Raw genomic sequence first — 12002 nt, 5'->3', positions numbered from 1 at the left:
AATTTGCTTTAGTGAAGTCAGTGTTAGCCTGCTTTAAACTGCTCATTTTTTTTTAGACTTCATCTAGTTTTTCACTTATTCATGAACACATTAAATCAGATGTTAAAAAAAAACTGGCACTGCAGTAGCAAGTGGAAATGAAAATTAAGAAATAAATGTTTTTTTATTATTTTATTGTCACCCATAGTATACTTACTATGTTACTTTATTTAAATCATATTTTATTTTTCTATTTACAGTTAGACTTAAAGCTGCATGTTGTGAGTTTTAGTATTTCAGTTTTAAAAATAGCTTTCTGTGTTGGAAAGAAGCATCCTACTTTTTGTCCCAGTTCTATCTTAGCTTTGTCTTTCTGACTTACTTCACTCTGTATGACAGACTCTAGGTCTATCCACCTCATTACAAATAGCCCAGTTTCGTTTCTTTTTATGGCTGAGTAATATTCCGTTGTATATATGTGCCACATCTTCTTTATCCATTCATCTGATGATGGACACTTAGGTTGTTTCCATCTCTGGGCTATTGTAAATAGAGCTGTACTGAACATTTTGGTACATGACTCTGTGTTATTTATTGATAGTAGACATTTAAAACCAATTACCCTTTATATCAGAGGCAAGGTGAGTGATCATTTTTGTACATCCCCTTTTTCTTTAGAAACTGCCCTTGGTGCATTAGCAAGAGTCCTCAGAGAAGACTGGAAGCAAAGTGTTGAGTTAGCTACAAACATAATATACATCTTTTTTTGCTTTTCCAGGTAAGTGTAAAAATTAGGAAATAAAAGTACTGATCTATATCTATTTCTCTCTGTGTCATTGGTTTAGATAGTAGATCACTAGTTTTCTCAGTCTTCTTATGTATCTAACTATGCTCTGCCTCTAACTTCTATTTCCGATTCTCTGTCCTCTTTGTTGTTCTGTCTTTCTTTCAGTCTACACTAACCAATGCATATACATGTACAGTAGGATGATATAATAGTTTAGAGTTTAAGAGTTATGGGCTCTGGAAATAGACTCTCTGGCTTTGAATCCAAGTCCTGCTGTGTATTAGCCGTGTGATCTTGGTTACATTACTTAACCTTTCTGTGCTCAGTTTCCTCATCTGTAATTGTGGATAGTAATAGGAGCATCCTCTTCAGGAAGATATAAGAAAAAAGCCTGACCCAGAGTAAGTGCCAATAAATGTTACTGTTTTATATACAGTTGATCCTTTTTTCCACTAAGTATGTACTACCATACTACACGGTCCTCCAGTTGAAACTGTGGATGCAGAACTGCAGATATGGAGGACCCACTATAAGTTATACTTACATTTTTGGTGATACAGAGGGTTGGCATCCCTATCCCTTGCATTGTTCAAGGGTCAACTCTGTGTGTGTGTGTGTGTGTGTGTGTGTGTGTGTGTGTGTATACACAATATGTGTTTGCAAACACATACCTGTTATGTATTCATGTATTTTATTTATACACATATATTCTTTAGAAGGATACTTATTGAGACATTGTGAAAAGTTTCTCACTTCTCAGAAATTCTAGGGAATTTCTTGCCTCTGTTCTAAAAATGTGCCAGCATTAGCAAATAAATATTTACTGAATAAATACTTGGATGAATAAATTGTCTAGGAAACATATATAAAACCTGATGGCTAATACTTCACTAGTTTATTTCCTGGTATCAGTTTTATTCAATAATAGTACTGTTATATTATTAGTTTTGTTAGGTGGTAGTCTGAAATTTTATTTTGAGGGTATCTGAATAGTTAAAATGGCGGTTAATTACAAAAATGTGTTTTGTGTAGTTTCTAACTTAAAAATAATTATGTTTCAGGTAAGTGTTGTGTGTTAAAATATATTTAAAGTAATCTCACAATTTCAAGTCTTCCTGATATACTGTGGGCATATTCATTTATTGAAATACGTATATCAAGTCTATTTTACGTTGTTTGTACCAGTGTTTATCCAAAACAGATTTCCTGAAGTCACAAAATGTATTCCTTTAAATACATACTAAAAACTCTTCTTTAAAGCTTTTCTCAGTTTCATGGACTTATCACTCACTATAAAATTGGAGCTCTGTGTATGAATATCATTGATCATGAATTAAAAAGACATGAGCTTTGGCAAGAAGAACTTTCTAAGAAGAAGAAAACTGATATCCTTTGAAGCGGCATTTCACCCCACTGTTGCCTATTGCTGTGAGCTTTGGATGGAGAGGATTTTGTTCTGTTTGTCATTCACATTACTTGAAAAAATGCAAGAGTGTGCGCTGAAGGTTAAGCTGAAGATTGAAATTATCAGAATGAATATAGTTTTACATATACTTTTTAATCTTTTTACAGCTTTGATTAGGTGATAAGCTAGAGGGAATAGATAATAGTGGTCCTGGATAACTGAATTGGTGAGTCTTTAAGTGACTGTGCTATTTTGTCCCTCAAGATCCTTTAGTTAGCTGAAGTCTGGCTCACCACTGTTTCTTACATGGTTTTCTCTGTGTAATAAGGTGACTTTGATTGGAATGAGTGTGAATTTGGTGAAGAACATAGTTTTAAATTCTATTTTTCTAATTATTAAAAAAGTATTTTTGGACTTACATACAAATTCGAGATGCCTGCAGAAGCATAGAACCTGTGAAAGGAACCTTAAAAAGAATCAATTTTAACCTTTCAATACAAGAATCTTTTCTGCAACTTCCCTTACAAATCGATTATTTAGTCTCTTCTTTATCATGTCACTGCTTATTGATTTAGCTCATTCTGTGTTTTGACATTCTATTTATTATAATGTTTTTTTGCTTAGTGTACTAAAGTCTACTTCCGAATAACTTCTATCCCGTGATTCTAATCTTGCATACTGAAGCAATATAGAATAAGGATATTTTCTTCAATATCACATTTCTTATATATGAAGATATTTATCATATTTCTTCTACAACTTTAATTCTAAATTGAAGGTCCTGGCTTATTCATATCTATCTAATATGACATGTTTTGCAGATGGCAAGTCATACTGGTAACTTTCTTTTGAACCCAATATTTATTGATCTCTTTTAAAAAGTAAAAATATTATTTCTGTTGTGCCCAATATCTCATGTTTTCTACCTCCCCTTTGTGGAATACCCAAGGCACTATAAAAGTACACCCTCACACACACACACAGATTTGACTTTTCTTAATTAGGATCTTTATAGGCTTAGAGATTTTCTGTGTGTGCTGTAAGCTTCCAACATCTAGATTGGTGTTGACTTAAACCACGTGGACAACTCAATAATCCTGGAGGCTTCAGGTCATTTCTTGAGTCCCAAGTTTCCTGAATATATCTAAAATTCATTGAAACTAAGGTGGGAGCGGGATACAGAGAGAACCACTAATGGGACTTTTAGCAATCATTAATTTATACTTTGTGATTGCTTGGTGACAAGAACTGATCTTTTAGGACATATCATATTCCTATAAATATTAGACATCATTGAATGTAAGATACACCATTATTTATGAACCACTACAAAAGGAGAAAGATGCTTCCAATTAAAACTATGACATATCATGGATTTTAAGATATATTCAAATTCTGGAGATGTTAAGATGTGCAAAAAATGTGTCTCAGAATCAATGGATTACAATAATTGAAGGAATATAAAAATGACCTATCAGAATTTTGGCCATTTCTCCTAAAATATTACTATTTTATTAAGTGTTAAGTTTCCTTGTGTTGTGATGCAAGTAGCATTCAACAAGGGGGATGTTTTTGAGTGCTTGGGAATCCTGAAGTCATACTGAAGTAATTGGTTATTTCTGCAGGTGTCCAAGGGACTATTTGGGGCTATAAGATATAATTTTTAAATTTTGTTTTTCTCTAACTTTGGGATATTTCTCTTTTTGTATGTAGTCTGAAGAGGGTGCTAAAAAGCTTTAGATATAATCAACGTCCTTTCAATATACTAGACATCTGTCCAAAGTGGAATTCACTGTTCTTATTAACTAAATCATTCTTTAAGGCTGTAACCTTTTTGATTCATGGACCTATTTTTTAATCTGGTGAAAGTTAGAGACTTGTGCACGTACGTAAAATATTTACATACAATTTCTGAGGATTCAAGTACTTGGTGAAGCCTAAACATGTGTTCACCCAAGGTCTGCAAGCACATCCTCGAGCACTTGGTTAAGAAGATCTGTTACAACACAATTGTGCAGGGAATACTATTTTAATTAAACTATTGGTTACAGAAAATAACTGGATAAAATTGCACATAAAATTTATTAGCACTGTTCTTCATAGTATTTTTCATTAGGTTTTCTTTGCTTCAATGAATATGGATGATCCTTAACTTGTTTACTTGATGAAGACCCTGAAAACCAAACCTTGAGAAAAGATTATGAAAAAACCTTTAAAAAATACCAGGGACTTGTGGTAAAACAGGAACAGCTCTTACGAGGTATGAATACCTAAGCAACAAGAATGCAACAAAGTTCTTACTATACATTCAGCTTGTTCTATTTTTGTCAGATAAATAAAGCTAATACCAGACTAATTGAAAGTTCTGTGAATTTTAATGTAGTACAGAATCTTCTGTCTTTAGCATTGATAATGATGTTTTAAATTTCACTCTACTATCTTTCTACCAAAAAGCCCCATTCAGCTCTTAAATGTATAAATTACATTCTTGAAATTGTATTAATCAGAAAGGATTTTTAAATCCAATGTATGACCTTTTCAATAATAAGAATCTTGTCTCTCAAACCCTGCTATATGTATCTTATATGGTGACAATTTTGTTGCTTTCCTAGGAAATAGATGAAAAACTTTTCAAAATATTTCTCTTTAATAAAAAATAGTCTCCTCTTTCTGGGGTTTGTTGAGAGATTTAACAGTTAAATAGTATGGTTTCTCAGTCATTGATAAGATGCAAAATCTTATGTCGTTAGTAAGAATGATGTGGGACTTTTAAGTGTGCATTCAATTCCTGCTTTGTAGCTGACTATTGATTTTTTTCCCCCAGCTTTATTGAGATATAATTGATATATAGCACTGTGTAAGTTTAAGGTATACAGTGTAATGGTTTGATACAAGTATATGTTCCAGAATGTTTACCACAATAAGATTACTTAACAAATCCTTCCCCTCACATAATTACCATTTCGTTGTTGTTGTTGTTATGGTGAGAACATTTAAGATCTATCATAGCACCATTCAAGTATACAGTACAGTATTTTTACCTGTAGTCACCACGCTGTATATTAGATCCTGGAAATTACTCATCTTATAACTGAAAGTTTGTACTCTTTGACCACTGTCTCCCTATTTCCCCCACAACCCAGTGTCAGGTAGCCATCAATCTACTCCTTGTTTCTGTGAGCTCAGCGTTTTTAGATTCCACATATAAGCATATAAGTGAGAACATATAGCATTTGTCTTCCTCCATCTGACTTATTTCATTTAGCATAATGCCCTCAAGATCCATCTTTATTGTGGCAAATGTCAGAATATTGTCCTTCTTAATAAACAAGTAATATTCTATTATATATATATTATATATAATGTATAAGTAATATATGTTATATATTTTATATAATATTTTATATAAAATATATATTACATCTACTTTATTCATTCATCCATGTATAGACACTTAGGTTGCTTCCACATCTTAACTATTATGAATGATGCTGGAGTGAACATGGGAGTGCAGATATCTCTTTGAGATCGTGGTTTTATTTCCTTTGGATATATACCCAGAAGTAGGATTCCTGGGTCATATGGTAGTTCTGTTTTTAACTTTTTGAGGAGCCACCATACTGTTTTCCAGAGTGGCTGCACCAATTTATATTCCTGTCAACAGTACACCAAGGGTTGCCTTTTCTCCACATTTGCCAGCATTTATCTCTTGTCTTTTTTTTTTTAACGAAGATGTTGGGGATAGGAGTTTATTAATTTATTTATTTTTGCTGTGCTGGGTTTTCATTTCTGTGCGAGGGCTTTCTCTAGTTGTGGCAAGCGGGGGCCACTCTTCATTGCGGTACACGGGCCTCTCACTATCGCAGCCTTTCTTGTTGCGGAGCACAGGCTCCAGACACGCAGGCTCAGTAGTTGTGGCTCACAGGCCTAGTTGCTCCGCGGCATGTGGGATCCTCCCAGACCAGGGCTCGAACCTGTGTTCCTTGCATTAGCAGGCAGATTCTCAACCACTGTGCCACCAGGGAAGCCCTATCTCTTGTCTTTTTGATAATAGCCATTCTAACAGGTGTGAGGTGGTATCTCAGTAGTATTGATTTGCATTTGATGATTAGTGATGTTGAGCATTTTCATGTGTCTGTTGGCCATCTGTACATCTTCTTTGGAAAAATTTCTATGCAGATCCTCTGCCCATTTTTTAATTGAGTTGTTTGATTTTTTGATGTTGAGTTGTGTGAGTTCTTTGTGTATTTTGGATATATTAACCCCTTATTGGACATATCATATGCAGATATCTTCTCTCATTCTGTAGGCTGCTTTTTCATTTTGTTGATAGCTAGCTTCCTTTGCTGTGTAAAAGCTTTTTAGTTTGATGTAGTCCAATTTGTTTGATTTACTTTTGTTTTCCTTGCCTGAGGAGACATATCCAAAAAATTATTGCTAAGGTTGATGTCAGAGAGCATACTGCCTATGTTTTCTTCTAGGAGTTTTATGGCTTCAGGTCTTACATTTAAGGCTTTAATCCATTTTGAGTTTATTTTTGTATATGATGTGAAAAAGTAGTCCAGTTTCATTCTTTTGCATGTAGCTGTCTAATTTTCCCAACACTATTTATTGAAGAAGCTGTCTTTTAGCCATTGTATATTCTTGCCTCCATTGTTGTAGATTGACCATGTAAATGTGAGTTTATTCCTGCACTCTCTATTCTGTTCCATTGATCTATGTGTCTGTTTTTGTGCCATACCATACTATTTTGATTACTGTGGCTTTGTAGTATAGTTTGAAATCAGAGAGCATGGTATCTCCAGCTCTGTTCTTTGTAAAGAACAAAGCTGGAGATATTGTTTTGGCTCTTTGGGGTCTTTGTGTTTCCATGTACATATATATTTTAAATTGTTGTATTTTCTTGTTGGAGTGACCCCTTTATCATTATGTAATGTCCTTCTTTTTCTCTAGTTACAGTCTTTGGTTTAAAGTCTATTTGTCTGATATAAGTATTGCTATCCCATTTTTCTTTTTGTTTCCATTTGCATGGAATACCTTTTATCATCCTCTCATTTTCAGTCGGTTTGTGGCTTTAGATCTGAAGTGATTCTCTTATAGGCACCATATGCATGGGTCTTGTTTTTGTATCCAGTCAGCCACTCTATGCCTTGATTGGAGCTTTTAGTCCATTTACACTTAAAGTATATTGATAGGTATGTACTTTTTGCCATTTTGTTCATTGTTTTGGTTTTTTTTTTTTAACAGTCCTTTCATGGTCCCTTCTTTTGCTCTCTTCCCTTGTGATTTGATGTCTACCTTTAGTGTTATGTTTGGATTCCTTTGTCTTTTTTGTATGTGTATCTATTATAGATTTTCAGTTTGTGGTTACCATGAGGTTTATATATATATATATATACATATATATATATATATCTGTTATAAACCCTATGATACATTATTATTTTTGTATAGACAGTCAATTTTACTTTAAAGACATTTAAATATTAAGAAAATAACCTTATATATTTGCTTATATAGTTACTATTTCCACTGATTCTACTATTTTTTGTTAGATTATGTTTCTGTCGTCATTTTCTTTCTGTCTGAAAGATTTCCTTGTATATTTCTCACAGGATAGATTTACTAATGAATTATTTTATCTTTTTACATCTGAAATTCTTTTTTTTCTTTTTTGAAATATTTTTACTGGTTTATAATTCTAGGTTGACAACTTATTTCTATTTGTTAAACATACTGTTACACTGTTGACATTCTTGCATTGTTTCTGATGAGAAGTCTGCTGTCATCCTTATCTTTTCTTCATCTATATATGAGGTTTTTTCCCTCTGGCTGCTTTAAAATGGTCTCGTCATCATTTGTTTTTACCAGTTTGATTATATTGTGCTTTGGTTTAGCTTTCTTCGTGTTTCTTGTTCTTGGATTTCACTGACCTTGGATTTCACTGACCTTATTTTTATCAAATTTGGAAAATTATCAATTATTATTTCTTCAGGGACTCCAATTACAGGTATATTAGGTCACTTGACGTTTTTTCCATAGTTTACTGATACTCTTTACATTTTTGCTGTTTTTTTTTCTTTGTGTATTTAATTTTGGATAGTTTCTATTTATGTCTTCAATTTCACTGATCTTTTCTTCTCCAGTCTCTAAACTGCCGTTAATTCCATTTAGTACACAATCTCAGGCATTGTAGTTTTCATTGCTAGATGTTTGATTTAATCTTTTATATATCCTCCATGTCTCTACTAAACTTTTAGAAAATTTAGAATACAGTTATATAACTATTTTGATGTTCATGTTCAATCATTCTAACTGTGGTGTCAGTTCTAGAACAGGTTCAGTTAGCTGATTTTTCTTTTCCTGACAGGTTGTGTTTTCCTGCTTTTTTTGAATGGCTAATAATCTTTGATTGGAGGCAGGACAATGTGAAATTTTCATTGTTAGGTGATGGATATTATTTTATTCCTATAAATATTCTATTCCTGAGCTTTATTGTGAGACACAGTTAAATTACTTGGAAGCAGTTTGATCCTTTTGGATCATTCTCATAAGATCTGTGAGTATGGACATGAGCAGCATTTAGTCTAAAACTAATTATTCCATACTACTGAGCCAAGGCCCATGTGAGAACTCTACCCAGTGGCCCATTAATTATGAAGTTTCCAGTATAGCTAGTAGAAAGAGGCATTATTTCCAGGTCTGTGTGCATGTCATGTATTTTTTCTTCTAATTCTTTCATTTTGTTCTGCCCCCAGCCTCAGATTTGTAACACATGTGACTAGTCAGTACTCTGCTCAATATGTAAAGTAGACCTCTGCAGAACTCTGGAACTCTTCTCTTTTTGAAGCTCTGTCCTCTCTGGTATTCTTTTCTGTGAACTCTAGCCACCTTGGCTTCCCTGGTCCCTTGGTTCCATCTCTTCATTCAAGAATTCTTTGGAGTTCTTCTGGGATTTTTCCTTATCTGTTTCATGACCTGGAATCTCTCAAGACAGTATTCTGGGGCAATCATGGGCCAGGTCATTTGTTTCTTATCTCTCAGGGATAACTATCCGTCATCATCTGGTGCTCAGTGTCCTGAAAACCCTTATTTTAGTCTTTTTGTTGTTGTTGTTGTTATTGTTTCTGGTGAGGGTTTCCAATCTGGTCCCTGCTCCTCTTATGTATTAATTTCCCAGAGTTGCCAAAACAAAGTACTGCAAACTGGGTGATTTAAAACAATAGAAATTTCACAGTTCTGGAGGCTAGAAAGCCAAAATCAAGATTTCAGCAGGGCCATGCTGCCCCTGAAGACTCTAGAGAAGAATCTTTCCTTGGCTCTTCCTAGCATTTGGTGGCTTCTGGAGTCCTTGGTGTTTCTTGGCTGTGGCTGCATCTATTCATTCTCTGCCCACATCTTCACATGGCCTTCTTCCCACGGTATCTCTCAGTTATGTCCTCTCTTCTTATGAGGACCCCAGTCATTGGTTTCAAGGAAGGACTACCTTAATCTGTTATGACCTCATCCTAACTAGTTATACCTGCAAAGACCCTGTTTCCAAATTATTTCGAATTCCCAGGTTCTGGGCGGATGGAAATTTGAGGAGAACACTATTCAACCCACTACATCTATCTTGGTTGCAAGAAGAAGTCTACTATATGCTTTTCCAACACAACTTTAAAACCTTTTATTAGTGCCTTGCATGGAAAGTCAGCATGGTGCAATAGTGTAAATGTGTGAGCTTTGGTTTCTGGTGGGTTTTCTTGCTGTGTGGCTAGGGCAAGGTATTTAACTTCTCTGAATCTGGGGTTCCCCATCTGTAAAAATTTTTATAGTATTTCTTGCCTCGTAAAATTGTCTTAAAATGGGTTACTGTTTATATATCAACTAGTACAGTGCCTGACATATAGTAGGTACTTAATTAGTGAGAATTGCGTTTCCATTTCAAATATTTGTTAAATAAAAGTTTATATGTATGCATATATATTTTTCATAAAGGTTTAGAGATGGTTTATAAGAGTACATAAATGAAATACTAAAAAAAAGAGCAAAATCAAGACAATAGGAGAGCAAAAAGACTATGTTGGCCATAACATTCTATATAATTCTGACAGAAAACTTTCAGGTTTAACTCTGAAGCTTCCTGTCAGTCAAGGCCAAATGGAAAACATTATCTGTTACATAATCTCATTGTCAAAAGGGAACAATTAAATGAGTTTCTTATGAGAATTTAAGCATTTTTATTACTGGTATCTAAAAGAAATTTTACTTAGAACTAGTAGACAGTGGCCTCAACTTTGGTTAGTGTAACAGTTATTTTACTGAATTTCATATGGCCATTTTCTGTAGACTATCAAAAACTCATTTTGAATATGAAAAACAGGTTTTAGTATCCTTAAATTCAGCTCTAGCTGTACTCTACATTTTTTAGCACAGCAGCCCCTAATTGTTGAAATTTTACCTTGTTTTCTGCATGCTTGCCTGTTTTATTATTTGCTAACATATACGTTTAATTGACATTTGATTACAATTAAGCTCTTAGCTCCAAGAACATAGGAATCATTGACTTATTTTGGTTATTGCGTCTTTCTCAGCATCATAAGAATATTATTTTATATATAAGTTTTGTTTCATATAGCATATATATCAATAATAATAGTTTTCTAATGAGTAAATTAACTAGTTAAAAATTTCAAGATAATATGCTGTCTTCTACATCTGTTACTTTAATGGGTAGAAATGATTTATTAAATTGTTGATTCAATACGCCAGTTATTTAACTCTCGTTTATTTTACTTTCCTAGTTGCTCTTTATTTGCTTCTGAATCTTGCTGAGGATACACGTACAGAGCTGAAGATGAGGAACAAGAACATAGTTCACATGCTGGTGAAGGCTCTTGATCGGGACAATTTTGAGCTGCTTATTCTAGTTGTGTCATTTTTGAAGAAACTCAGCATTTTTATGGAGAATAAAAATGATATGGTAACTTACATTGAAACAGCCCATGTTCACCATTTTTGAGTTAGAATATTTTGGTAAAAAGTAAACACATTATCCCCTTACTGAGATAATTCTGAATGAAAATTTTACAATGGCAGTAACTCACTTAAGTGGCTTCATTAAGAAATATATTTCATATTAGTTAATTATCCAGATAATTAAAGTTTTCTGGATAAAAGTATTTTCCTAATATGTTGTACAGAATGAATCTTTCCATATTAAACATAATATATAGAAAGTAATTTTAACTTTAGATTGTGTTTCAGAGTCATCTGGCCTTGTTATTTTCCCCTAAGGTACTTTTCTCCTACATTTCTGGTATTAGTGTGTGGAATTACAGTTTAGCCCAATCTGTTTCTCATTTATTATTCCAATTGGTAGCTGCAACCTGTTGATTCTGCTTAAGTATCTCTTGAAGCTATCTGTTCTTTCTATTCCCAGTGCCATTGTGTTAGTTCATGCCCTCTTTATTTATACACTCTTCATTTCTTGTTTGAATCATTACAGTAGGTTCCTATTTGCCATCTTACATTGTGTTGATGCAGTTGTCTTTGAGAAATAGTACAAATTGATCATATATTATTTCTCCAGCTGAAAAATATGTATAATATAGAAATATAGAGAGATGGAATAAAAAATATCTGCTTTTTTCCATGTCATTAAAAAGTCTTTGTAAGCACAGTGTTATATTAAATAGATCATACATTAACCATACCTTGCCTTCAGATACTTAAGTTGTTCATAATTTTAGCTATTATAAATAAGACTTCAATGGACACATTTGTACATGCATCTTTGTCTGTATTTCTGTTTATTTTCTTAGGATAGATTTCTCAAAATGGAATTCT

General features: G+C 33.4%; 1 protein-coding gene across 1 annotated transcript in view; it reads left to right on the top strand.

The window, feature by feature from the left end:
- KIFAP3 (kinesin associated protein 3) overlaps positions 1 to 12002 on the top strand; it is a 152450-nt gene that overhangs the window by 33955 nt on the left and 106493 nt on the right. The window contains exons 6-9 of the mRNA XM_024742440.1: positions 658 to 757; positions 2027 to 2151; positions 4333 to 4431; positions 10958 to 11136. Coding sequence (XP_024598208.1) covers positions 658 to 757; positions 2027 to 2151; positions 4333 to 4431; positions 10958 to 11136 — 503 coding nt within the window. The remainder of the gene's footprint in view (positions 1 to 657; positions 758 to 2026; positions 2152 to 4332; positions 4432 to 10957; positions 11137 to 12002) is intronic.

The sequence above is a fragment of the Neophocaena asiaeorientalis genome, unplaced genomic scaffold (genome assembly GCF_003031525.2).
Source record: "Neophocaena asiaeorientalis asiaeorientalis breed wild unplaced genomic scaffold, Neophocaena_asiaeorientalis_V1.1 scaffold99, whole genome shotgun sequence".
Classification (NCBI taxonomy): Eukaryota; Metazoa; Chordata; class Mammalia; order Artiodactyla; family Phocoenidae; genus Neophocaena; species Neophocaena asiaeorientalis.
This window is presented reverse-complemented; position numbering and strand designations above follow the sequence as displayed.